General features: G+C 51.9%; 1 protein-coding gene across 1 annotated transcript; it reads right to left on the reverse strand.

Annotated features, from left to right (window-relative positions):
- Positions 1 to 62: 62 nt before the first annotated feature.
- PYROXD2 (pyridine nucleotide-disulphide oxidoreductase domain 2) lies at positions 63 to 27,942 on the reverse strand. Its single transcript, XM_022569114.3, has 16 exons — positions 25,949 to 27,942; positions 21,336 to 21,355; positions 18,818 to 18,911; positions 18,662 to 18,735; positions 13,314 to 13,469; positions 11,203 to 11,356; positions 9,343 to 9,404; positions 9,153 to 9,250; positions 6,772 to 6,913; positions 6,253 to 6,387; positions 4,931 to 5,003; positions 4,512 to 4,668; positions 4,019 to 4,173; positions 3,210 to 3,316; positions 1,570 to 1,690; positions 63 to 816 (listed from the first exon to the last, which is right to left on the reverse strand). The coding sequence occupies exons 1-16, from the start codon at positions 26,205 to 26,207 to the stop codon at positions 746 to 748; spliced, it is 1,878 nt and encodes a 625-aa protein (XP_022424822.1). The 5' UTR covers positions 26,208 to 27,942; the 3' UTR covers positions 63 to 745.
- Between the last annotated feature and the right edge of the window lie 55 nt (positions 27,943 to 27,997).

Below are 27,997 nucleotides of genomic sequence, written 5' to 3' on the forward strand. Positions count from 1 at the left end.
AGCTGGATTACCATGGGACATTTGTGTGACACTTTCTGATCAAGAGTGACAACCCAACTCACTTCAGAACAACACAAGTTTATGTGGAAAGATTTTGGTGATGTGACGGGTATGGCTCGCTCATGGGAAGTAAGCGGTTGAATCTCCAGAACTGGGAATGTGGGTCCCCAGACGGCCCTCAGCTGCACCCGCCTTGCACTCACCCTGACTGCTGTTTGTCTGACTCTGGCAGCTTGGACGGCCTGAGAGGCCATGCACTGCTCAGGCCAAGGCCCCTGTGGGTGACTTTGTGGGGCACTGGGGAATTGGGTCCTTTCTTATACAGTTTGCCAGAAATGTGACAGCAGTAGACTGGGCCTCCCCAGGGCAGTCCTTCAATCAGCTGGTAGAAGGGGCCCGACAGTGCGGAGAGGATGCTTGTTGATCAGATGGACTGTTTGGAGCTGATGCTGTGAGATTACTGGGTACCCCAGACAAGTTTATCCCATCTGGTTATTACATATTACCTATTGTACTAATACACAGAAAAATGCAAACTATTGATATAAAACAAAACCAGTTCATTCAAGAAGCCATAGATGCGAGGTTAACTGAGACCCAATGTAACTCGTACTGTTTTTTCTAGAATAGTGGCTTGAGCCTTGAGGACTTGCCTGCCTCAAGCCATATCCTGGGAAGCTGACCCAATGGAGACTTAACATCTCAAGGGTGAATTCATCTTCCTGGGTCAGAGTTGGTTTGGGGGTCACATGCTCCTGAGGTCCCTAAAGACCACGTGAGCTGCATTGCGTCCAGCGGCTCCCATGACACCTCCTCCTGGAAGGGAGTCTCCCATGAACCAAAGCCATGCTCACCCCCCTCCCACCCCTCCGTCCCCCCATGGAACTTGCTGAGGCACCAGCCACAAAGCAGAGCAGGGACGCCTGAAGGGTGATGCTGGGGCCGTGGGTATCAGAACCACCTGGGATGATTATTAAGACAGATCCTGGACTCCCCTGCATCAGTGCAGGAAGGGCCAGGTGCCTGGTCCAAGCAAGTGGCCCCCTCCCTCCGCCCCCCCCAGCCTGAGAGCCAATGGGCCAGATGGTGAGACTCCCAGCACGTGAAACTAGAATGAGGGATTAAGGATTTGAGAGGAAGTCATGGAAGTATGGACCCTGTCTGGGGGGCCGGGGCCCACATAGCTCAGAGGAAGCATCTGTATGAGATGAGCTTCCGTGGGGTCAGTAGGCCTGGGAAGGGAGCAGGGAAGAATTTTAAAATTGAGAAACTGAACTTTGCCGATTCTTACTGGTCTCAAATACGGATGGGAATTTAGAGGCATGGGTCTTACACAACCCACCATGGGAACTTGGAGAGATGCCTCCACTGGGACGTATCCCCAGGCCTCGTGGGGAGGAGGTGAGCTAACCTGAGGGTTGTGGCCGGAGAATTCTCAACGTGGGTGATGGCTTGATCTCCCGGGAGTTCCCTCCCTCTCACTTCCCCCCTTGTTTACCCTGCTCCCATCTGCAAGCCTCTGCCAGCCCTCGATGCCCGCACAGGGTAACGGGACCGAGGGTCACTCACCAGGATGGGCCCCACTTCCGCAGAGATACAGGCCCCGGAGAGGGCAGCGGTAGCTGGAGTGCAGGGGCACAGGGCGGGCAAAGTACAGCTGGTCCAGGGCCATGGCGCAGTGGAATATATTCTGCAGGAGGCAGGGCCACAGTCGTTAACATAGGAGTGTTACATTCTCCACCCCGCTCCCCTCCCCTGTTCTCCAAGGAAGGTTCTTCTCCTTCCAGGATGTTTTCTCGGGCTCTTGTGATGCAGAATGAGGAGGGGAAGAGAGAGAATAGGCACAAGTCCTAGGGCTGGGGGTGAAGTTTCCTAGAGGCATTTTTCAAGAAGGAAGAAGGGTAGGGAGCATCTTCAGAGGGTAAGGAAACTGAATGGGAAAGAAAAGGGAGATTTTGAAGGTGTTGCTGTGGACTCTGAATCCCCCTCACTCTGTTTGAAAAATAGAGGAAGTTGATTTATTTTGACTCTGGTACATGTTTCTTTGGCCAAGACACCCAACTGAGCTTGTGCCCTGGGGTTCCAAGGTCACAGTAAATGGCGGATGGATACTGGGAGCTGAGCGCGGTTCTGCTCCACTGGCCTGGGTCAGACCAGCCGAGGAGGGAGGAGGTGTGGGGGAGGGGGAAAGGCACACCTGCAGGGCAGGTCTGGACAAAAAGACCAACATCTGCTGGACGTCCCCGTGGGGGATGACCTTCACCTGCCCCATCAACGTGTCCCAAACTGAGCTCGTCTTCTTCCCTCGAGTCGGCTCCTGTCCCGTCTTCCCTGCCTCTGTGGATGGCGTCGCCTCCCCGTCCTTGGCCTTCAGGTGGACCCTTTACGTCCCCTCCACCCGCCCTCTGCACGCACATTTATCGAGACTTCTCAATCCACCTGCCCAAGCCTTCCGCCTCCACCCTTTCCCTTCCCTTCCCACTGCCTGGCCTCTCTCACTCTCTATCCGGCCCAGCGCTGTCCAGTAAAAATATAACGGGAGCCGCACATGTAATTTTAGATTTTCCAGTAGCCACATTAACACTTAAAACGAAACTGGTGAAATTAATGTTAATAATATATTTAATTTAACCCAATTAAATGATATTTAATTTAAGCCAATAGATCCAAAGTATTATCATTTCAACGTGTGGTTGGTATTAAAATTATTGATGAGACATGCTACATTTTTCTGTACTCGGTCTTTGCAATCTGGGGCGCATTTTATACTCGAAGCCCATCTCATTTTGGCCTGGCCACATTTAAGGGCGCAATAGCCACACGAAGCTAGTCACTGCTGTATTTGACCTGGCCTCCTGACCCATCCCCCTGCCTCCAGGCTCAGTGAGTTTTTGATAAGAGAAGTGTGAGCACAGCTGCCTGGGGGAGGGGAGGTCCCTCTGAAGAAAGGCAGGTGGGAGGGGCTGACATGGACATGCAGGCAGCAGGGCGCAGTCCTGGTGGCCTGCTCAGCAGGGGCTGCCTCTCCTCACTCCTCCCTCGCTGCCTAAACCTGACGGTGTCTCCGTCCCCTCTCTGCCGTGGTCTCTGCCTCTGTCCTCTCTTCCTGCCGAAGGCTGGGTGTGGACGGACAAGATAAAGCCGCGTGGGCCTGCCAGGGAGTCGGGGTACAGGGAGAGTGTGACGAGAGACCCCAGTCCTGTACTCACCCCCCCAGGAAGCCCAAAGACTCTCTCCAAGTCAGGGGGTGTGAGGATGTCTCTGCCCACCACGGAGCCCTTGAAGCCGGGGGCGTAGGCCTCAATGCAATCGCACACTAGGTGTCGAACACAGGGAAAAGAGATGGTGTTAGGAGAAAGAGGCATTACGATTGTACAGCTCGGCATATTTACTAAATTCATTAAACTCTACACCTAAAATGGATATTTTTTCATATGCAAATTATACCTCAATAAGCAAAAAAACAAAAACAGTCCACAGACAAATAAACAATTCATTGCAGAGACCTATGGGTGTCAGGCTAGTAGAACCTCCCACTATTTCCCACCTTTTTACTCCAACCCTAAACACTTGTCTCCCCTTGAACATGCAAAAATTTCTTCACCTCATTACTCTGCTCAAGTTATTTCTTTTGCTTGGAATGCACTTTGCTGCCTGGTCGACTCCTATTCATCCTTTAAAACCCAGCTCAAATGTCCCTTCCTTTGGAAAGCTCTCCTGTCTCTCTGGCTCACAGCTTCCTCCTTTGGTTCCCCCAGTCCGTTGTACTGTAAGACTGGTTTGTTAGTCTCCCCCGCAGGACTGAGGACAGGAACGATGTCTTTTTGGCTTTCTTCACCCAGGGCCTGACCCCAGCAGTTACTCACTGTGTTGATTTAGGTTTCCCTGGGTACTCCTCTCTCCCTGGCAAAGAACTTGCAGGTGTTAATCCTGAATGGGGCAGTCAGGAGGAGAGGAGGCCATTCGGGACGCTCGGCCAGCTGTCACTGTGAAGCCAGGGCGGTCTAGCCCTCCTTACCTCTGTCTGCGTGAGCGTTTCTCTCCTGCTCGTCCCAGGCCTTGCCTGCAGCCAGTGTGTAGGGCGTGTACTGAGTGAAGAGGGAGATGACATGGCAGCCAGGGGGAGCCAGCGTGGGGTCCAGCGAGGAAGGGATGCAGAGCTCAATCATAGGTCTGCGTGTGACACGGGGAGGAGAGAGGGAAGGGGCTGGGGAGCCACTCTGAGATGACGGGACAAAATGAAGGCCTGAGATGGGAGGATGCTGGGGCCGGGCCGATGATCTCTGCAAGGTCATGGTGGTGTTTGCCTGCACGGGCTCGGTGACCACCAGGACAGTCCAGACCACCCACGGGGAGCTCCCTCATCTCCAGGCCCCTGTCCCCAGCCAGACCGGCAGGCTCGGGGCTCTCTGGTCCCTCCCAGGCCAGGATGGTGAATGAGCGCGGTCCCTGCCGTCCCACCACACCTCCTGTGCTCTAACCAGGGGCTCAAGTGTCTCCAGGGTCCCCACCTGTGGGAAGGCAGGCCATCCATGGCGTCTTCAAAAGCCTGATGGAGAAGGAGGGTGTCCTCACAGTTCAGGTGGATTGAGCATTGGTGATGGGGCAGTGGCTGGCCCCTGGGAGCATTGGGGGCCGCCAGGAAGTCAGGCAGCCTGTTGACAGCCACTGAGGGACCAAAGAGGAGGGTCAGGGCCCAAAGGCCTGTGTCCTCAGCCCCCCAGGGTCCTCTATCTCTACCCATCACCTGCTCACCCACATGGTAGACTGGAAAGAAAAAGTATGAAAAAGTGTTTCACCTTCAACCTGGGGGGCAGGCTGTGGGGCAGGGGATAGAGATGATGATGAAGGCCAGTCTTTCCCAGACATGAAGATTTCTCACTCAGATCACCTCAAAAGAAACAGCTCTACAATCTGGTGTGCCTCTTACCATTGATCTTGGTAACAGGCGACTGGGTGTCCAGCTGGGAGATTCTCTCCACGAACTCCTCAGGAAGCCACTCCTGAAAGAAGAAGGTTCTACCCTGGGGGTGGCCAAGGCCCCAAGGGGGCTGCTTTACTCCTTTGCTCAGACTGATCCCTCAACCTGTACTGCTGGAGACCCTCTCCCTCACTCAGAGCTCGGCCAAACCACTTCCTCTGTGAAGCCCTCCTGGACCCCTCCAGCTCAGCGCTAACCACTTCTTCCTTTGCAGTCTGCCAGCGTCCTGGCTGTAAATGGCCCACACCAGCTCCTGCTATGGATATGGCCCGTGGGCTGCAGCGTCTTTCACCTCTGGTCTGTAAGCTCTTGGAAGTCTTGATGATCTCAAAATTGTCTCAAGATGCTTTTGAACTGATGTTTGCTGAATTTGATTAGTGGAATCACTCAGAAAAAGTGGTGCCTTGTCCCCAAGAATAATCCCCAAATCGCTGGGAGCTCCATGCTCATACACATATTATCATATCTTTGGGGGACAGGGAAGGTGTGATCAATTGCAAAAACTGCCCCAAGTCCCCAACCCTCCTTGTATGCACACCCCTTTTTATTGCCCTCCCACTGTGACTGAGCTTGGCCATGAGACAAAGCTAATGTTAGCAAATAGGATGCAAACAGAAGCACTTGCGTGACTGAGTTTGCTCAATTTTGCCTTTTGCCAGATCTGGACTACCGTGCCTGGGGATGAGAGACACATGGAGCAGAGCTGAGTCATCCTGGACATTCTGACAGAGACCTCTCGATTAGCCACAGCCATCAGCAGGGCCCACTAGTGACCCGCAGCTGCTGGAGGAGTGCATGAGTGAGCCCAAATCACTTGAACTCAGCCAAGATCAACTGATTTCTACCGCTCTGTGTGCTAAATCCGTATTTCTTGATATGCCCAGAAGCTGTGTGGTTGTTATGCAGCATTCATGTGGCAACAGATCACTGACACAAACAGTGGAATTAGAGCTGGTTAGAGGGGAGAAATCAGGACAGCAGGAAAGCTGTAGAAGTAACCCTGGGTTGAAAGTCAGACCTGAGTTCTAGCTCTGGCTCTGCCGATTGCTAACTGCCTGGCCTCGGTCACCTCACGTCCCCGGACCTTTCCCCTCACCTGTGAGGCTTCTTTGCTGTTTGCTCCCTGCCCGTTAGGTAAGGAGAGAAGACAGATTTCCCCACATCCGGAGAGACTTGGCACTCACATCTCCCACCCTGATGCAGCCCTGGTCCCCTTCATCCCTCCACATTCCAACCCCAGGTAGACATCTCACCTCCACCCCCAGCCTCACCTGTGGTGTCAGCTTCAGGAAGGTGATCTGCGGTGACGCGCTGGACAGCACCACTTTGCTCCTTACCTCCGAGCCGTCTTGCAGCACGACTCCTTGAACGCGCCCTCCACTGCTCACCTGCACCTTAGCCACTGTCTAAAGCCACGGGAAAGAGCCCCCAGGGTCCCCGGGCAGGGAAGTGCAGGGTGAGTCTTGGGGGATTTCCGCTGTCCATGCTGCTCCTAGGCCCTCACAGCCTCATCAGCCCTGGCCCCGATTCTCTGCAGCTCCTGGTGAGGCGTTAGCCCACCCCTCCAATGCAAAGGCTCAGCCCAAACGTGGGATAGTGGCTGTGAATTCAAATGGGGTAGGCAGAAGAACTGGGACCTGGTTCACAGCAGTACAGGCTGCAGAGCCCGAGCTCCTCGATCCTGAGCCAGGCCTTGTCCATCAGTAAAATGAGGGACCCTCCAAATCCGATAATTTGTTCTATTCTAAGATCCTTGCCAAAAATTGGGGTGGGGTAGAGGGGCTGTTCACCTTTTCAGTGAAGATACTTGCTCCGTGTGCGGTGGCTGAGCTTGCGATGGCGTCGGAGAGGGCACCCATGCCACCCTGGACGTAGCCCCAGGCCCCCCGCATCCCCTCCAGACCCCCCATCACGTGATGGAGTAACACATACCTGAGGACAGATCATCAGAATCAGTGGCTGGAGGTGGGGTTTAATCTCCTCAGAGTTCTAGGTGCAGAGAGTCCTTCCCGTCCTGTATCTTCAGCCCCTCCCTGCCCCCATCCAGCCCTGTCCGACTATCCTTTAAATGAGCTCGAGACTCTTGCAAGAGCCCTTCGCTTCCCATTCTGCATCCTCTCCCCCTGCAAACATCTGGGGGCAGAGCTTTGGTTCCAACAATGTGGCAGCGATGCCCAAACCTGCCTCTCCAGCTCTCTCTTGAGTGCCAGCCTGTATGCCCAGCTACCCACAGATATCTCCACTGGCATGGCTTTGGGCAGGCATCTTAAACCCATCCCCTTGTCCCCACTCCCCAACCTGTTTCTCCATCAGTCTTCTCCATCCCAGTGAATGGCACCTTCAATTTCCAACAGAAAACTGGGTGTCAGTCTTGCCTCCTACTAGGCCCTCACCACCTACATCGTCGAGTGCCTCCCAAAGAACTTTCCAAGGCCCCACTCCCTGCTGCTTCCTCCCTGGTCCAGGCCATTCTCTTCTCTTTCTTAAGTTGCTGCAGTAACGTCCTCCTGATCAGACCCACTTCTCCCACTCATTCTTCCCTGTAGACCTTTCTCCACGTAGAACCTGGAGCCCAGTCTCAAAACTCAGCTATGCTCCTGTCACTCAGCTCTTTTCAAGCCTTCACTGGCTTGTCGGTGCTCTGAGGACGATGGCCAGTCTCCAAAACCGGCCTTCAGGGCTCCTGCCTGCTCGTCAGCCTTGTCCCTCCCTACACTCCCCCCACACCCCGCACTTCTGTTAAGCCAAACCTCTCAGTGCCTCGAATAGATCATGTGATCCACGTGCAGCTCCTACATTTGCACGTGCTGTTCCAGAGTCTAGAAGCCCCTTCCTCCCTCTTCTTTTATTTGGCTAATTCCTCCTGTCCTTAGAGTCTCAGATGAAACATCTCTGTCTCATGGGGGGCTTCTCTGAGCCTGGACCACGTTGCCCCACCATCACAGTGCCCACAGCTCTCCATTCCACTCCTTGCTCTGTGTCTACCTCCCCCATTAGGATTTCAACCCCATTCACTACCGTGTCCCTGGACCTAGTCCCCAGGCAAGTGCTCCATCGATATTTATTGAAAGAATTAATGAAAAAACAAATGACTTAAAGGCCCATTTCACAAACTGGGCAGTAGCTAAGCCTCCTGAAGACCCACAGAGAAAAGGACCAGAGGCTCCAGCTGGAAAATCCAAATTGGCTGGTTGATCTTGGCCAAGATGTTGCAACTGCTGCCAACTCCCACCTTTCCATGGCCCTGGGGAATTTGGGGCTGGCTTAGTGTGTGCCGGAAAACCACTTCCAAAGTGCTCTTATCCCTTGAGAGATAAGCCGCACTGACAGCTTCTAGCTGCATCTTCTGGTGCACTGGAAATGGCCCAAGACTTGGCAGCATCCTCTATCCCAACACACACACACACACACACAACACACACACACACAATACACACACACACACAACACACACAACACACACACAACACACACACAAACAACACACAACCCCCACACACACAACACACAACACACACACACACACACAACACACACATGCACCCCTCCATTCCTGCTCCTACAGGGGCTCATTAAATCATACCTCAACTACACACTTCACTGTGTCTGACTGCCCCCTCTCGGATGAGGCTGTCAGCACACCTCCCGCTCACAAGGGGAAAGGCAGCTTCCCATCCACGTGAAGGTATCTGTGTGTGTGCGAGTCCTGGAAGCCAGGGAAAGGATCTGCGGGAGAGGGACAGGCAACGGGGATTTGTGGGAAGGGAAGAGATGATAGATAGGTAGATAGGTAGATAGATAGATAGATAGATAGATAGATGATAGGGAAGAAGATGCTCATGTTGAGATATCACAGGAGGCAGGACAGAGGTATTTCTACTGAAGCAGTAGGGAGTAGTGGCTAAGAAGGAAGACCCAGGGTGGGGTTGAGGGCAGGTCAGACAACTTGGGCTGGAAATCAGCTCTGCCACTTACTAGCTGTGTGACTTTGGGAGGGATACTTCCCTTCTTTGAACCACAGCTCTCAGGTGTTGCTTTGAGGCTTAAATGAATCCTGTGTGAAGTGCTTCCTCCTGCCTGGCTCACTGGGTGAGCTCAGGGAACGGTAGTTAACGCTCTCGAGGGGGGATCGGCTCCACTCCTGCTGCCCCACCTCACCTGCCACACTCACCCACTCCCCGGAATGTAGGGACTTGTCATGGCTCCAATCACAGAATCTGTTGCTAAAGTAGCTTTTAGAGGCTCAGACTCAAACCACTGATTCAGCACCTGGGACAGCAAGACAGCCAGGAGAAGGGCTTACCTCGGGAGCAGAGGCCCCCTCACTGCAAGGTCCAGCCTGAGGCTGGGGAGCCCCTCACCTTGACAGCTGGAGCTGTGAGGACCTGGTAATACTGGGGCAGCTGGGCTCCCAGGATGCGACCTAAAGGAGGAGATCCATAAAATGTAAACTGAGACAGGAAAGAAGGGAACACTCTGATCCATAATGTCTCTGCACCTGTAAAATGGGAGTACAAAATATTCTGTACCCCTAAGAGCTATTGTGAGGATTAAACGAGGTATGTAGAGCATTTCTAAAGCATTTCCATAGGCACTTAATACATTTTACCTGTTAGAATTATTTTGGGGCAATTTTTAATTTGTATCTTATTCCCCCACTTTGAGTTCTGTAAGGCCGTGCCCTGGGAGGCAGCAGCATGGCTAATCCATTCCTCTGATACTGATTCAAACTATCTCCGAGAGTAACTGGGCACTAGGACCTTGAAGGCAGAGGTCATGAACCCTAGGCATTGTAGCCCCAGTGCCCAGCTTGGTGCCTGGCACATAGCAGATGCTCAATAAATATTTACTACATGAATGTTTATTGTATGACGCTCCTTGGACTGGTAATCTGGGAGGCGATGTCTACTTTTGGCATCTGTGGTAGATTCTACTGGCTCTGACCCTTCACCCCTCCCTGTGTCCACACACTTTGCCATGTAACTCTGCACTGCTTCTCTCCCTAGCTGAGCTGACCGCCCTGCCCCTTGATTCTGGGCTCAAATGATTTGCTTGGCCAGTGGAATGTTTACTGATGTGATGCAGTCAGAGGCTTGAAACTGGCCTGCACATTGGGGCTTGCCCTCTGTGCTTCTGTCATTGACATAAGAAGGCCACGCCTGGACTAACCTGTGGCTTCCAAGAAGAGCATTAGAGACACCTGGAGCAGAGCTGCCCCAGCCATAGACACATGCATGAGACCAGACCAGATCAGCTCAGCCCAGCTGGGATCAGCTGAACCATGCAGACACTTGAGAAATGGATGTTTATTTTTATATGCCACTGGAATTTTGTAGTCTGTTATGCAGCAATTTTGTGACCACAGCTAACTGATGCAGTATTTTTCTAGAATATAGAAGCTAAACTGGTTTTTGTCCCCTAGAGGAGTGGTAGGAAATAATAGCAGGCTTGGTGAAACTTCCATTCTCATACCCACAGCAGACATCACTAATTCATCACAGAATTTTTTTCTTGCTGAGCCCAATAATCTAGCATCCTTCTTGTATGGGGGCATCTTTTCAAACTCTCTTGGGCTCCATCTCTTATTCCAGCCATGCCTATGGTGACGAGCTCCGTGCAGGCTCTGGTCAGCTTCACACAGTGCAACCTGACAGCATCCCACCTCAGACCTGAAGATGTGCCTCTTCATTTCTTCCCTGGGGCTTCTCTGGCACCACGACAGGACACCTACGGGAACCCACTTGGCACCCATGGATGCACAACCCAGAAGTTAATGCCTCATGTGGGAGTTAATACCCCAGGGGGCAACCTCTGACCACTGGAGGACAGAACCCAATGAGTAAATGTTTCCCCTTTCTCCTCCTGGGCATGTCCTCATGTGCATTTCCTAAGCTTCTCAGAGGGAAGGACCTCACCAGCCACAGTGGTGGCCAGCTCAGTAATGCACCCTGGTATCGACTCTCCCTCTTTCCCGTTTCTCCTCCTTTCCTTGGGATCCCCCTTCAAAATGAACCACTTGCACATAAGCCTTTGGCTCGGGCTCTATTTTCAGAGCACGCCATCCTAAACCGTTGCCACTTCAAGTGCTCCAGGTGGCCCCTATTAATCGATGGCAGTTGGCAGGCTGCCTTGGAGGTTCAGGCTTATGTCCAATTGTGGAGAAGATGGGCTCAATCACACGAAGGTGCTCATCATGCCCAGATGCCTGCCCTCGGACTTACCCGCCTGCAACAGGGGCTTGAGGGTGGAGAGCGACTTGAGCCTCTGCAGCAGGGAGCCCCGCTGGAAGGCCTCCATGTCCACTGGGGCTGCGTCCAGCAGAGGGTCAATGGCTAACGCCAAGCGATTCATGAAGGCCTCATATTTGGGAAAGGCCTGGAACAGAGCTCCGAGTCAAGGCCCCATTGTCTAGAACCCCACAAAGACACTGTCCCCATGCTTGGCCCTCCAGCTGCCCCATGTGGCCTGCTGCCCCCCAGCTGAGGCTCGAGTCCTCAGGCCTCACGCCCAGTGTGGCTCAGCCTGGCTGTGCTGAGTTACCCCCAGTTCTAGGTCTGTGTGCTGATGTCAACACTTGGTGAGGTCAGAGAGAGCCTGGGTAGTAGGAGGGTCACCATGTAGTGGCAGGGACAAGGGGGTTGATGTAGGCCAAGACCAGTCGTCAGCCACGGAATCCTCAAGTATCCTAGGAAGTGGTCTCTGTGATAAACCAAAAACCACTGAAAAGTTTCTCCTCTCTGTCCTGTCTTTCTATATCTTACTGATAAAAGTGAGATCTCTCTGCCTGTATTCCAGCATGCTGACTGTTCTTCCTGGGCTGCAAATCTCCCGCATCCTCTTGTCATCAGCAGGGACAGAAGCTTGCATCCCTTCACCCCACAACCTCCCGCAACAGAATCCACTTCGACAGCCTGGTTATGATCCCCACACCCCCTTCCCTGGATGGGCGACAGGAGCAAGGATGGGCACCCGTGGTACCCGAGGCCCTATCTTATCTCAGCCGAGAGCTTTTAATTTTTGGTTCATCTACACTCATGGATATACCCATGGAACTTTAACGACTCTTACACAAAGAAAAGCTCTGTGTTGAAGTACATTGGAGAATCTTGATTAAAATGAAGGGGAACAGCTTTCTCTGCAGCAGGTCTTTAATGTGACAACGTGCAAAGACAAAACCAGAATTCAGCTCCTTACTTTCCACAGTGGGATGTGGCCTCTGCCTCCCGCTCCTGTGGTCACCAGCACACAGGGCCCCAGCCACACACGGCCAAGGCCACTGCTCTCTAGGCCCAGGGACCTGGCCTTGTCCTGAATCCTCTCTAGTGCATCTGAGACGAGCAGGGCTTGGAGCAGAGGGTGTAGGCAGCGGACCCCAACTCACTGTGCAAAAGAATCACTTGAAAAGCACTTTTTTTGGGTTGACTTGATCATCAGCCAGTGTTTGGAAACCACTGGCTGAAGAGAGATGCTGTGTCTGTGGTTTTCTTGGTTTTACCCAATACTAGATTAACACAACAAAAAGCAACACACACGGATTGGTTAACCCAGGTTCTTCTTATAAAAATGTTTCCACCAAGATATGAGTTAATGCTGTGCCTTCAGCTTGTATCTAGGCTTGGTACAAAAAATGGCCATTCAAAGAATCTTTTTATGTCTGTAAAACCAATCACACCGGGCCCATTACATTCAACGACTCATCTAGACAAAGCTACCCAGCAAATTCCTCACAGTGCAATCCTAGGAAAAGAAATGTGCCTTCTCCATCAGATGTGTGTACTCCCTTTCACCAGACCTGCTCGCCATCATGGACACATTCTTGCCTTGGGCTGCCAGGGGATGATGCCAAAATAAATGAATATTTATTACGATGCTCTTGTCCTAAATTCCTGATCCAGTGTGTTCGATCCTTAACTGTCTCTGATCTCCCCTTCTTTCTGGCCTTCATGTGCTTTAATATTGATGACCACCTGGAATTCTGTCTGAAAGCAGGAGAGCTAGAAAGCACTTAGAGCATAAGGACATATCAGTGGACTCCCTTTTGAAATTCAGGCGGAGGCCACCTGAACAGTGGCCTCATGCTGAACACACACAGGTTTGAGGGTCTCCAGTGTTCACTGGTCTTAACCAACTGTCCTCCACTCCTTCTCTTTGCAGTGCCCAAGATCAAAGGCTGGCACAGACTGGAGCCTTCCTAGGGCGGATAAAGTGGCCTGTCCACACCCTTGTGGCCTTTGACAACCTGCTGTAGGACAACTCCAACCAAGCCCATTTTTTTTCAAGAGCGGCCACCAGGCTGAGATGGAGGAGATCAGTCTCTGGTCACCTTCCCTACCTGGGCATCCTTCCGTGAGAACTGGGCGATCTGCTTCTGGTTTTCTGCCATGTCTGTGCCCAGCAGAAGGGACCTGGGCACCTTGCCCGCTGTGCCCTCTTCCAGCATAGGTGTGAATGAGTGGGGGTTTCGAAGATGAAGCCTCAGCCCGTGTTTCTGCAGAACACAGACAGCACAGGTAACATTTGAGGGGATCTGCCCATGACCCTTCTCTGTGTTTGTGTGACCACTTAGGTACCTGCATGCAGGTTCCCAAGGCCTGTGGTCCTGGTTCCTATTTTTGATACAAGTGTATAAAAAGCCCTCTTGCCCAGGCACCCTATGGCAGACCATACCATACCACGCCACGCTACCCAGTGCCAGGGACTGTACTAGGGTTTACAATGGTTACATCACAACAGCTCTGTAAGTATATCATCCTCATTGTACAAATGCCACAGCAGAGGCTCAGAGAAGTGAAGTAACTTATCCAAGGTCACATGGGGAGGTGGATCCTGGTTTCGAAACCACACCCCTGTGACTCCAAAGCCCTGGCTCTCAGTGTTAGTCTTTAAATGCCCCCATTTCAGAAATAATAACTAAAACTGAGAAAGACACAATAAAGCCACGGTCATGTGAAAATCCATATTTACAAGGTGGATAAATCGTTCACATCGGAAACAACTTATTTACTTTGCAGACTCATTTACTCCAGGGTCACTTTAAATGGGAGTTCCCCTGATGCACTGAAAATATGATTTGATTTACGGATATTTGACTAGCACACAGAACTTTCCAAGAGTATATTTACTTCTTCAAAGAAGGTGGAGATAAAACAAAAAGGGCCTGTGCTGCCTCCACCAATACGACTTACTGCTCCTGCTGGAGACCTCTTTGTTCTTAAACCACTTTATTGACATACAAAGAGCTGTACGTATTTAACGTGTGACTTGACGAATTTGGCGTTTAGAGACTTCTTCCCCCAGATTCTTGGTCTGCTCCCTCACCTCTTTGAGGTCTTTGCTCAAATGTCACCTGAGTAGCAAGCTCCCCACCCCCATCCCCTGCCCCCGAAATGAGATCTGTGAGCAGAAGTTTTAGGAAAACACGAGGAAACCAAAAGAGATTTTTCCAATAATTACAGCAGAAGTTTCCCCAAACCACAGGTGTTCCAGATGGCAGGGTCTCCACGGTTGAGCGTTCTGTGGAGGTGAGTCTGAGCGTTGGTAGGGGCAGGTTGGGAGACCTGCAGGATCCTTTCTAACACTAAGATGGGGAATGCCTTTGATTCCAAACTGGAGGAACTTCCAGCTTGGTTCCTCCTGATACAGTGAACTCTTTCCCACCCAGGTGGCGTCCCTAGTTCCTCTGTGTCTCTCACCCTTGGCATCACATCCATCACCAAGTCTCACAGCTCAGCCTCCAGACCTGGTCCGTATGTCCCCGCCCTGACTCAGCCTGAGCCACCACCCTGCGACCATGGCTGCTTCCACCACAATCCACACCATCCAGCAGGTGGTATGACCTTTCATAAAGTCATAAATCCCATCACTCCACTTCTCGATTTAACACCTCTGCTGTCTGTCCCCGGCGCTCAGGATAAAGCGCAGGCCCTTGCTTACAGCGCGCGAGGCCCTGTCTCCTCTGGCCCCTGGCCCTCTCTCACACCATCTGCTGCCTCTTGGCCGGGCACTGTCTGCTCCGGCCACATGACCTTCCCTCCCCTTGGGCCTGTCCACCTTCACTTCCCTCTGACTGCAACGCTTTCTGCTCAGATGTTCACAGGGCTGGTGACTTCTTGGCATTTGAATGCTAGCTCAAACGTCACCCCTTCAGGGAGGTTTTCCTGGTCACCAGTCCAGGATGGACCTCCAGTTCCTCACTGTCACATTGCTTTATTTTCCTTTCTTTAGGTGGCACTTACCTCTCCCTGAAGTCCTCTCACTAAGAGCAGAAGCCTTGCCCCCTTCCCTCGCCGCTGTCTCCCCACATGCCTCTCCCAGGGCCTGGCACAGGGCAGGTGCTCAGAAGCATTTGCTGAATGAATGAATCAATAACCTCCCCTCACCGAAAAAGGGACCCAAGAGGATCCCAAGGGTTGTTTCAAGTCTCAATAATTGAACAGGATTAATTTATTTATCTGATTCCAGGACTTTCTCTCATCAAGGGAGCCGTTGTTATTCTTGATGGTTTTGATGATGTGGTGTCAGAATAAGAAGGGGCTGTTAAACCACCATTATATTATCCCCATTAGATTTGCTCAGATCACGCAGTTTCCCTCTTGTAAAAAACAAAACGCTTCTGATTTACCCATGGGGTTTCTCAGCACGTACAGCCGTCCTGGATGGAAATTACTGGGAAGGGACAAGCCGTGCATTAGGGAGCAGAGAAATGGGAGATTTAAGGGGTGTGGTTCTCAGAGTTGTGCTCTGGGGTCCTCCTGCTTCAGAATTATTGGCTCCTGGGCCCACCACAGTCCCACAGAATCACCCTTAGTTCCTCTGAGCAAGAACCACTTTCCCACCAGTTGCCCAGATTGTTCTGAGGGACCTGAGAGTTTGAGAGCCCTGCCTTAGAGAGATTTCTGAGGAAAGCAGGAGCAAAGGGATGGGGTTGGGAGCCAGAAGGTGAGTGCAGGTGGGAGGGAGGACAAGGGTGTGCCACTTGAATGAGGTCAAGGCTGGTCCAGGGAGAGCTGGGGAAGGCAGCTGCTGGCTGATACAGGATGAAAGACACCACCTCCCCTCTGCCCTCCTTGTCGGGATCCCACGACTCACTGTGGGGCCACTGTAAAAGCAAGCTTACTATCCAGGTGGATAGAACTGCGAGATGATCTCATCGACAGCTGGGGAAATTGAGACTTGGAAAACAGGCCCAGTGAGGCCCCAAGCAGGTTGGCGGAGTCATCCTCTGGCTCAAGTAGAGCTCAGTCTAATCGGGTACAGGCCCACAGTGGGAAGGTCTGATAGGAAGTAGCAGGCCACAGGTCCTTCTGGAGCCTCAGTTTTCTCAACTGACGAATGGGCATAATATTGGGTTGGTCAAAAAGTCCGCTCGGATTTTCCTGTAACATGGAAAAATCGAATGAGCTTTTTGGCCAACACAGTAATACTAGCTGACAGTTGTCGAGCACTGACCATGCCCCAGGCACTGTAGTAATGATGAGCAAACACCAACCACTACAATAGCCTTATGAGGCCAGTACTATTACACCTCCACGTTACAGAGGAGGAAGAGGAGGCACCACCAGGCCAAGTCACACAGCTGGTAACAGCAGAGCAGGGATTCAAAACCGACCAGTTAGGTTCCAGAGCCTGCAATCTCAGCCCCGTGCTCTGCCGAGGCCGGAGCTGCTGGAAGAGCTTGTGTCTGTGACCTGGCCCACTGTCATCGGCAAAGCGCCTGGAGGTGCACGAGGCTGAGCTGGGTGGCTATCAAGGTGCCCACGGCGGCGGCACCTCACAGACCGAGGAGGAGTCAGTTAGACCTGGCTCAAGTTCTTGGTCACTTCCTAGTGTGCGAACTTAACCCCCCTGAATCTCGGTTCCCTCATCATAAAATGGGGACACTACCTGCTCTCGTCTCACAGACGAGGACAAATTGACAGAGCATGAAAGCTCGTAGCCCAAGATATGACACTGGTAAAATAAATGCTCTTTATTATTGTACTGGAAACAGAATATTCCTAGAAAGAGGAACAGTTGCCCTCCTATAGGTATCTTCTGAGTTGTCAACGTCCTGTTAAAATAAGGTACCCCGCACTCCGGATGGGATTAGTTCTGTGCATCATGCAGCAGGACTGCTTCCCACCTTGATCTGAGCACCATTCTCCTATTAATGCAGCCCAAGATCAGAGATCAAAGGATATACTCAATTCACTTGGGAGCTGCTAGTTAAAGGAACCCTATGAGAATACCATTTTCAAATGAGTAACTTTTTTTAAAAAATAAAAACAATGGACTTCCCTGGTGGCACAGTTGTTAAGAATCCGCCTGCCAATGCAGGGGACGTGGGTTTGAGCCCTGGTCCGGGAAGATCCCACATGCCGCAGGGCAACTAAGCCCGTGTGCCTCAACTATTGAGCCTGTGCTCTAGAGCCCGCGAGCCACAACTACTGAAGCCCGTGTGCCTAGAGCCCGTGCTCCGCAACAAGAGAAGCCACTGCAATGAGAAGCCTGCGTACCGCAACAAAGAGTAGCCCCCGCTCGCCTCAACCAGAGAAAGCCCGCTCGCAGCAACGAAAACCCAATGCAGCCAAAAAAATAAATTAAAAGGAATCCCAGGAAATTATTTAAAAAAGAAAAAATAAAGAGAATAATTATGTGAAAATTTCTGTTCTGTGATCCTCAGCTTTCATAAGTTAGATTTTTAAAAGGAGGGTCTACCCCCACCCTTCCCCTCACACTTGCCACTCTGCATAATTGGTGTGTCAGAAAATTGCCTTCACCTATCGTCTGGTTTGGACTGAAGTCCACAGACCCATTCCCAGGCCTTGGCAGGGTTTCATCCAGTCCTGGCTGGTGACAGGTGTGTGCTCTCTCTGTGTGTCTCTCTTAGGGGCACAAAGAATAATTTATTTAATGGGTGTCAGTGGATTAATGTCTTATTAATTTAAAATTTAGGGCAAAGTTGGTGCTGAAGTGCCGTCAGCGTCATATACAGATAGCACAGGGGACCTTTCTCCAAGTGGTGGGTGACAGAGGCACCAAGCAGGTAAGCTAAGTGGGCTCCCGGAATGCATGACCAAGTTTGTCAAAGAGGCAGTGAGGGGGTGAAGGAATCTGAAAGGGCAGGGGGCAAGACTGTGGACCAAGGTGAGGCTAAGAGGAGTCGACAGAGGCAGACTGTGAGTCCTCAGGATGCCCTCAAAATGGCCCAGGAGCCCAGAGAGGTGAAAGTCCCCGAGTCCGACTTCCTGCTCAAGCTGCCGAGGACGGTGACAGGCTCTCATGTGTAATGAGGGCAGAAATCAGCTCAGGTCCTAAGGCAGCTTTGCAAACTCAGATGCCCAAGGGTCCTAGCAGGTTTCCTATGGGGGCTGGACAGACCCCAGGAAGTGATGTGACAAAGAAGAGCTGGGACCGAATCCACGTAAAGGGCCAGCCGGTACAGCACGTAGGAACATGGGCCTGATGTTGACAAAGCTTGTTCTTCGAGAGGTTTGATTTGTGTATGAAATTTCCTGATCTTTAAGACACTGGGTGGGCCAGACAAAGCCCATTTGTGGGCAGGCACTACGGAGACCATGGGAGATAGACACACCCTCGGAGGGAAGAATAGCAACTGCCCACTTCCCCAGCCCCCAAGCCATGGAGCAGGTGGACACACACACACACACACACACACACACACACACACACACATGCTACCTTCAGCTCCAGTTCGGTGTAAATCTGCGGTCGTAGCAGGCTGAGGAGGTAGGATGCTCGGGAGAACTTAAACCCTGAAAATGAATCGGATGAAGACAGTAACCAGGGGTCACCAGTGGTCACCCCCCATGCCCCTCACCCACCTCTTTGGCTCACCTGGGATTATTTCCTCTGTGACAGCTGCACCCCCGATCACGTGGCGTCTCTCGAAGACTGCCGTGTTCACCCCCAGTCTCTGCAGGTATGCCGCCTGGGGCGGGGCACACAGGGCCCTCCCTTTACCCCTGGGGGCTGACCCACACTCTCAGGGTCCTGACCACAGGGCTGGCTCAAGCTGTTCCTGCCTCTGAGATGCCCTTCCCCCTGCCACCTGTAAATGTTCACCGCCCCCGAGATGTTCTCTAAGACCTGACATGATTGGTCCTGCCCCTCCACTTCCCAGCCTGAGGTGACCTTCCCTCCTGCAAGGTCCAGTGCCTCTGTGAACTCTTCATCTCCTGGGGAGGTGGGGTGGCAAGCCTCGCTCTCCTCACTGGCCTGAGGCAGGCAGCACCGTGAGCTTGCCTTATGAGTGCTGAGCCAGACCGCCCAGGTTCCACTCCTCTTTCTCTTTTCTGCTGGGGCGGCCTCAGTACCTAATCCATCCAGCCTCAGTTTCCTCATGTGCAAAAATGGGGCTGATGATAATAACACCCACTTTGACTGCTTCACGGGGTCACTGTGAGAATTCTCTGAGCTGGTCCCTAGAAGGGGCTTACACAGGGTCCCTGGCACATGGGACGTGTTCAATCAATGAAGCCATGATTATAGCACAGCCTTATTTTGGGGAACAAATGATGCGGGGGGGGGATTAACTTTTCTCTAGCACTTAGTGGAAAATCAATAACTATTTGTTGAATGGAACTAGCCCTGAGTCTACAGACCTAAAATGCTGGTCCTCACACCACTGCAGCTACCACCCCCAAGGTGACAACAGGGATGGTGTAGCTCTGAAGGCAGACTTTCTAAAAAGTTCGCTTGGCTACTACAATGTGCCAGACACCGTGCGAGCATCATCTCATATAATCCACCCTAGAGGTAGGCACCGTGATTCTCCCCATTTCACGGAGGAGGAAACCGAGGCTCAGTGAGGCTAATAGCTCAGGATCACAGAACTGATGAGTGGAGGTGTCAGGAACTGAACCCGGGCGGTCTGGACCCAGAATCTACACTCCTGACACATCCTAACGAGAAAGGAGAAAAGAGCTGCCCAACATGACATTCAGAAGGTGGCCTGGCCCTCAGAGGTAAGCCCTGTTTCTCCCACTCATAATGATGACCGCAGACAGGGATAATCTAGACCACGACAAAGTGGGACAGAGCAAGCCCACTTCACAATTGTGTCTAAGCACAAACGAGACAGGGTCTACTGGGCCACCACAATACCATCTCTCTCGGCCAAGATGAGTGATGCTACGTGTGCACAGTGACTGCCCTCCTCACCCTAGTCTCCCCTCCCTGCACACACGGTTACTGAGATGCCTGCTCACAGGGCTGCCCGCACTCTGACAGTATCCAATCTAGAGCCGACCCCTACTTCCTTAGGCTCTCCCCAAATCAGTCAACCGAAGTCCGTGTCCTAGAATTAAGTTCCTCCTATACCTCTTATCCTGGGACACCCCACGCTGTCCCCATGCTCACCATTTGTGTAAGGCTTTATGAGCTGGCTCCTTGGGGCACATCATCTATTCCCTTCACCTCAATTCGGTGAGGGTGGGCATTTTAATTCTCATTTTACCATGGCTCAGAGAGATAAACTGACTCGCCTTAACCTTTGCAAATGGAAAGTGGCAGAGCTGGGGACAAACCCACGTTGGTATTAATACAAAATCAATGTTTTAAATTACTGATCGGTTGAGTTAAATAATGTCCCCTGTGAAATGTTCAAGTAAAACTGCTGTGTCAGGAAAAGCCTTAAGATTTAACACAGGTCTCCTGGCTCTCCATGCTGCTGAGCCCCTGCATTGATACCCTAGGGCAGCCGCTGCTTCAGGAAGGTGCTCCATGTTAGGCTGGTGGCCTGAAGCCCTGTAGCACACACTGTGGTCTCCTAGGGGTACATGGACTCTGGTCTGAGAAGCACAGCCTTAGGGTAACCCTGGCCTGGCTCAGCTTGGGACCCAGAAGCCACCTGTGCTGGGGCAGGGCCCCACTTCCTCTGCTAGGTCGGCTTCCTCGCTGTCTCCAGGGCACACTTTGGACCGTGTATAGCTGCTGTGTTCCCCAGGTTGGTACCTGGCCTAAACCTGGCTGGGGAATATGGGGTCTGTACACAAGGACAGCCCACTATCTGGAGTCAAAGGCCCCCCCAGCCCCAGTTACCTGACCCTGCAAGCTCCAACCTGCCTCCCCGGCTATGCCCATTACACACTTTCCCAGCTATTTATCACCTTGCTTTTGAAAGGTCATGGGGGAAACCTATGAGCATTAAGGAGAGGAGAACAAGGGAGCCCCTGATATCCTCCTTAGCAACTGCAGATGTCCATTCGAGCCAGCTGCTGGTCAGCACCAGGGCGCGAGGACTAGCTGGCCTTTCCTTCTCCCCCTCGGCATTCATCCTGTCGCTTCCTTACACTCCTGCTGAGGGCCACACACCCAGGGACCAATGAAGCGGGGCAGAGCAGGAGGGACTCACAGCCACCAGCCCATTGTGTCCTGCAACGAGAAGGAGGAGGGGAGAGGAAAGCGACAGTGGTCAGCGGGCAGACAGACACATTCCTTGAGGAGTGTGGCCACCCACCCCTGTCCCCATGCCCATGAAGATCCTGGAGAGGTAGCAGAACTTGGGGGACCCCCTCACCTGTATCTCGATGTTGGAATAGCATCTAGCTCAATGCTGTAAGATACCAGTCTTTGGGGAGCCAGAAAACCCCGGTTCTTGCCCTGAACTGAAAAAAGTCCTGTCACCCTGGCTTGGCCAGTGGCTCATGCTGGAGTGGGGACAAGGAGAAATCCACAGTCATTAGTTGAAAATTATCCAACGAAGCCTTGCATTGCTGGGCTTCTGGCACTTGGGGACGAGTGGGTGACTGTCAGAGGGAGTGTGACAGTTGACTTAGCAGGGAAGAGAGGGAGGCGAGGCTGTACGATGATGCCAGACGTCCCTGGCTGGCATGGAATCACCAGCCGTCCGGGTGAGCGCTGGTCCTGTGGACAGTTGCTGCCAGGCATGGCTTGTTGTGCCCAAGCATGGCTCACAACAGTGCCCCAGAAGGGGCGTCTTTGTCAATTCCCAGTGTTCCCCAAATAAAACAGGAACAGCTCAAAATGAATGAAACACATACGGCTTTGACGTGCGCTAGAGTAGCTCAGCGTGCTTCAGGGGTGCCAGCTGACTGGGCAGATTTGTCTACTATAGAGTTTCTTTCCAAAAATTTTAGGCAGGCTGCCCCTGGGGTAGGAGCCCTGAAACTTGGCTTGGGATCCGATGTTCCACACCAAGCCCACTGCTAGCAAGTGCCTCTCCAGCTCTGAGAAGCTTCAGGATCACATGAGAACTCGAGTAAACACTGATTCCCCAACCCCTCCCCAGAATCTACTCAGCAGGTTGGGGGCGTGGACCAGGATGTACTTCACAGAAGCTCCCTGGTCATTCTGATGCAGGTGGTCTCAGACCCACAGGCCGAGCACATGGGGCCCTGGTGTTGGGGTCTCCCCTTTCCTTAGTCTCAGAATAAAATGCAGCAGCTGGAGAAGTCCTCGATGGGTGGAGAACAGGCCCTGGTTGCTTTCAGGGAGGGGGCCAGGCCTCCCCTGGGACACATGGCACATGCTTCTCTTTGGTGGTGGGAAGTCACTCTGAGTCTTCAAAGATGCCAGAAGGTAACTATGTTCTCTGAGTGCCAACCTGAACCCAGCGTTGACTCTAATAAAAGGCTCAGCCATTAAAATGACAAACATCCACAAATAGGAGGCAGCAATGACCCACATGATGGATTTCTCATGGCTGAGTTGGTTTTGTTTTACATTTTCCACATAGAGACCTGCCAGAATTTTCTAGGTCATTGAGCCAATTTATCATCCATTAAAGGAATCTCTGAAACGGAGTTTTTTAAACCTCTTTGACCGTGATCTGAGGAAGAAATGCATTTTACTCTGTGACCTGACACCCCCACACACAAATAAATGTATTTCACAGAAACGAAAGTTTCAGGAACTAATATTAAATCATCATGTGATAAGCATGTGACGATCTACTTGATTATATTTCATTTAAAAATTCTGATTGATACAGTACTATTTTTAATACGTTTTTGATAATTTTCTTAAGAAAGTTTCAAAAATATGATGGAAGGGAATCATGAATGGATGGATTGCAACCTGAAATTTGGAAAGCCCTGCTCTCAAATACATATGACAAATTAAAGGCAGACTGTCCTGGGCTCATCCTGGCTTCTGCTGTCTTCCTCACGTGTAAAAACAGAGGGCCTGCCGGACCTGCAGTGTTGAAGGGAGGATAACCAGTAATGCAGGGAAAGCACCTGTCCCTTAGCAGACAATAAAAGGTAGCTGCCTTTAAATCAGTGCTGATCATAAATCTCGGAAAACTAATAAAAGCTTCCAGGCAACAAGGTCCAGTTCAGTCAACACATGTAAGCCCACAAATGCACAAACAGACCTCAAAGGGCAAAGGTCGAGGATCCAACAGCCCAAGTTCCTCTGCCCTCCCCCACTCCCCTACCCCTAGTCCTGGCTGAGCCTTCCTGCAGCTTCTGGTGACCTCTCCTTTCCCCTTGAAGGAAACTTAAGCTGTGGGCTCGGGCTCAGCTTATCTCCAGGCCAGACTGCAGGGTTCCTTATGCAGCAGGCACGGGGCAGCTCTGGAGAGAAGCTGCTCTGAACGTGGGTTCTTGAATGTGTGGGCTGCACATGCCTCCATCAGATCCGTTCCAAGTGTTGGTTAGATGTGCTGACTTCCTCAGAATCCTAATCACCAGGTAGGGGGTCCAGGAACTGCATTTTAACAAGTTCCTTGGGTCATTCTTAGGCAAAGTTAGTCAAATGACTAAATCAGGGTCCTCTTTTAAGGTGGCTCCCAGTGTGGCTTCAGGGAGCAGAGATAATCTTTATCTTAGAAGATGCCACTGTGTTCTTCACTCAGGCTGGAAATGCCTTCAAACCAGCAATTAGAGAAGCAATGTCAAAGAAAAACTCCGGCCTGAGACTCACACACTTGTGGCAATTCACCCAGGTATCTATCTGGGGACCTACGATCAACCCTCTCTGCCAAGAGACAGCAGGGCTGGGCTGTCACCAAGGGCAAGAAAGGTGGGAGGCACTTCCACTTCCGGAGCCCAGTCAGGGGGGCTGGAGCAGGAGTCCCCCAGCCCTGGAAGTTGGTGAGATAGTTGTCAAACGCAGCCCCTGGTAAAAAATTAAATTACATCAACTTACAATGAAATAATTATATAAAAAACAAAGGTAATAAATACTCAAAGCTTGTCACTTCCTAATTGTTTTACTTTGCTTTAACGGTTGGCTATGCTTTCACGGTTATTTACCTCTATAGACCCATAGAGGGGCCATGCTACATGATGATCCTTGGCTACATCTCTCTCCCAAATCCACCTTTGGTGACATCATATTGGTAACTTTGAAAAAGGCCACAGTAGGAGTATTCACACTATGGAAATCTGCAGACATTACACACCAGGGCTTGAGTTATTATGTTTTCGGTTGTTAGACTTAAGAAAGTGATGGAGAACCTGCTAATAAAGTAGATTAAACTTGTGCCTGTAGCTGTTACATTGTGAAATGGTGCAAAAAATTGAGGAACTGTTCTTCCAGTGTTCGAAAAACATTATCTGATTGAGCAAAGTCATTCCCGTCGTTGAGGAAGGAGTGAAGTTCAGACATAAATCTTTGTTTCACTTTCTTTCTGCTGTTTAAATAAAAATATCAAACAACATTCTTTTCAGAACTATTTTCATTTGTCAAATTGCAACCACAGGTTGGTTACTGAGTTTGGCAGAAGTCACAGGTACTTGGTAAGAACAGATTGGCTACCTGGAATTTACAGTATTGTATATATAAATATATATATATATATATATATATATATATATTTTTTTTTTTTTTTTTTTGCGGTACGTGGGCCTCTCACTGTTGTGGCCTCTCCTGTTGCGGAGCACAGGCTCCGGACACGCAGGCTCAGCGGCCATGGCTCACGGGCCCAGCCGCTCCACGGCATGTGGGATCTTCCCGGACCGGGGCACGAACCCGTGTCCCCTGCATCGGCAGGCAGACTCTCAACCACTGCGGCACCAGAGAAGCCCAGTATTATATTTTTTATCTGCAAAACTGTGTGCTACACTTCTTTTACTTCCGTATTTATAATAAACTTACGTATGGATATATATGCGCACATTTTCCCTGGAGAGGTGACTACTAAACATTGGCCAGCACACGACTGCTCTTTGTAGGGGTAAAAATGAAGAAATGCCCAAACAGGGACACAGCTTTAAAGCTGTGTGATGAGCATGTCCTTCCAGGCCTGTCATGGTCGCTCTGTATAAACCCAGTTGGAAATAATGTCAGAAGCTGAAATTGGGGCTCTGTGTGAGTGTTAGTGGAAGGCCCGGAGGAAAGGCAGCCTGGTCCTGGCCCGCAGCCTCACACACTCGCAGTGGAATTAGGTGCCCTGCAGCCTGGGGCTCAGCAAAGCATAGCAGGGTCACTGCAGCAGGTCTCCCACGTGCCCAGGCAGGCAAGGCAACAGGGGCTGTCACCCTCTGCGCGTAGGCAGGAGAATCTCTGGGACTCATTTCTATTTTTTACTAACTCCCCTTTATGGAGCAACTGCAGTGTCCTCAGGGGTGGGGTGTCCCAGTGGTCAGGTGGTGGTGACCAGAACTCAGGGCACTTGGGGCGGCTGGATTTCACACTTCTTGTCCCAGGGCTCTTTCCTTCCAAACCTTACGTACCATATGCTTTCCAAGAGTACGGTGGCAACTAGCTTATTTCACAGGAGATACGTGGAAACCCCTGAATTCACCTAGTCCTCCCTGGTCATTCTAGATGGGAAGGCTCAAGCCCAGAGAGGGCAGGAATCTGCCCCAGGCCACACAGTGAGTCAACAGCAAAGCCTACCCCAGAACCCCGGCATCTGCTCGTAGACAGGTGGGCTTTCCACGCCAGCACCTGCTCGCATCCCAACTCCTGGCCAGCTTGTGCCAGAGTAGAGGGACGCGAGGGCCTTCTGAGCAGGGCTGCCCTTCAGCCCCTCAGCTCCGGCCCAGCCCACTTTACCTGCTCCTATTACCACTGCATCGTACTCCGGCTTCAGACGTCCCCTGGCGTCAGAGTGAGCTCGTCTCAAAGCGGGGTGGGGAGAGGCACCCACGGCCCTGCGGAGCCCTCGGCCACATGCAGCCATTTCTGCCCAGGCTAGGCCAAGAATTTGCTTGCAAGCAGCTTTTCGTGCCTCTCCAGGCAGGGGGAGGAGCAGGGAGAAAGCAGGAAGAGAGGAGGAGCTGCAGCCCAGCTGCCGTACTTGGCCCTGGGCCATGACTAAACAGGGGAGGCTGAGCTGCCCACAGCCCAGCCTGACCCCGTCCACACCCGGTCGAGTCGCGGGAGGTCGCCTGTTAACCAGGCAGAAGTCCTGCACCTCCAGGCCCCCAGAGAGTAACCACCGTGCTGCTAATTCTCTAGGGCTCCTGTGTGCCAGGCCCTGTGCTGACCACGGTCGTGCAGCCCCTCGTGTAAGCCCCAGACGAGGGGCACTGAGGCTCGGAGAATGTGCGTGTGGGTGTGTGAGCGTGCTAATGAGTGTTCCAAAGGTCTGTCTCCTCCCCTGTGCTGTCTTGCTTCTGGTTAAGGAATTAAAGGTCCCGGATGAGTTGGGGGTGGGAATCCAAGTAAAGAGAGGGACTTGGGTCAGACTCTGCTCCAGTTTCCCGTCCCTCCGGCTTGTAGGGGGGTAACTGCTCTATGCCCACAGCAGGCGCGGGGACCCGCTGCCTGAAGGCCTCTGGGGCAGGCCCTCTGCACTGCCGACACCAGGGCCTCAGCAACACTGCGGTGGAGGGGGGGGAGCATCTGCCCCTGGGGCCCCCAGAGAGCCACACATCCTTGCTTAAACGCCATCCAAATGCTTAAACGCCATCCACTTCTCAGGCTGCCGCACAGCTGGAAAGGTCTGGGGGCCAGTTCAGTCCTCGTGATTTTGGGGGTTCGCCTTTTTCTTTTGAAGGCCTGAACATTTCTCTTCTGTGTTTTGGTACGTTTCCCATTTTCCAAGAATCCTCAAGGATTAAAGACCCCATCGTAAATATCTTTGGCTTAGTGCTTACTATCCTCTGGCCTGTCCTGAATTAGGAGACTCTTTCGCTCCCTGCCCATTGGTTAGGACATTCCCCGTATAGGAAAAAGCACCCTAGGGGCTGGGAGTTTCTGTACTGCTCTGACATCTAGAAACCCGTTATTAGAAGTGCATCTCAAAATTAGAAGAGTATGTGGAAAGTCGCTTCTGGGTAAGAGGGACTTCTGGGGACACTTCTACCCTCGAATCAGACACCCCTCCACACGCCACGTAAAGTTTACACCGTGTGTGTCTCTGCTAAAATCCGAGTCAGCATCTTCCCTCCAGTGTTATTTATAATATTGAAAAACTAGGGGGACTGGTTAAACTAGACGTGTCACAGCATGCAGCTGCTAAAAGTGAAGGGAAAGTATTAGGTGACAGGAGTGAGGATCCTAAACAGCAGTGGGCTTCTACACTTAGTCTTCCCCTTCTGCTCCTCTGTACTTTCCCGATCATGTCATAATTCCTGTCCATAAAGTCACGATATTAAGGAGAAAGGCAGTCCCAGTCACCTCGTGACTCTGTCCCTCACTGCCACCTTCTGCGGACTTCAGCCCACGGTGTTGGTCTAGCTCCTTCAGTATCTCTGTCCCGGTAAGCTGTTCACTTAACAGGAAAGATCAGTGTGCTCTTATGAATTTTAGCTCAAGACTGAAGGCACGGAAGGCCTGGCCGCTGTCTGGTGTCACACGCAAACCCACCGCCTCGCTGCGCTGTGTACTTCTGCCTCCTCACTTCCCTCTGTCCCAGCTGTGGCCTCTCGGCCCCAGAGCAGTGCATGCTCCCAAGTCCCAGGGCTCTGACGGCCTCTTGTCCTTGTGTCCGTTTGGGGGGGGACTTTCAGGTTAGAGGAAGGGCTGTACCCCTGGGGCAGTGCTCTCAACCCAGGGCACACCAGGACCCCTAGAGAAGCTTTGGAAAACCTTAAAACCTGGGATCCATTGGACCGAGTGACACGAATCTCTGCGGCGAGGCTGGGGCAAGAGGCAAGA

This window comes from Delphinapterus leucas, chromosome 16 (genome assembly GCF_059928025.1).
Source record: "Delphinapterus leucas isolate spDelLeu-1000000601 "Yukka" chromosome 16, BTC_Dleu_Yukka2, whole genome shotgun sequence".
Taxonomy (NCBI): domain Eukaryota; kingdom Metazoa; phylum Chordata; class Mammalia; order Artiodactyla; family Monodontidae; genus Delphinapterus; species Delphinapterus leucas.

Coding starts and splice junctions, on each gene's coding strand:
- PYROXD2 (XM_022569114.3), bottom strand. CDS start 26,207: ATGGCCCAGGGCCAAGTACGGCAGCTGGGCTGCAGCTCCTCCTCTCTT. Junction 11,357..13,313: donor TCTCACGGAAGGATGCCCAG/GTAGGGAAGGTG, acceptor GCTCTGTTCCAG/GCCTTTCCCAAATATGAGGC. Junction 9,251..9,342: donor TCACAGCTCCAGCTGTCAAG/GTGAGGGGCTCC, acceptor TTGCTGTCCCAG/GTGCTGAATCAGTGGTTTGA.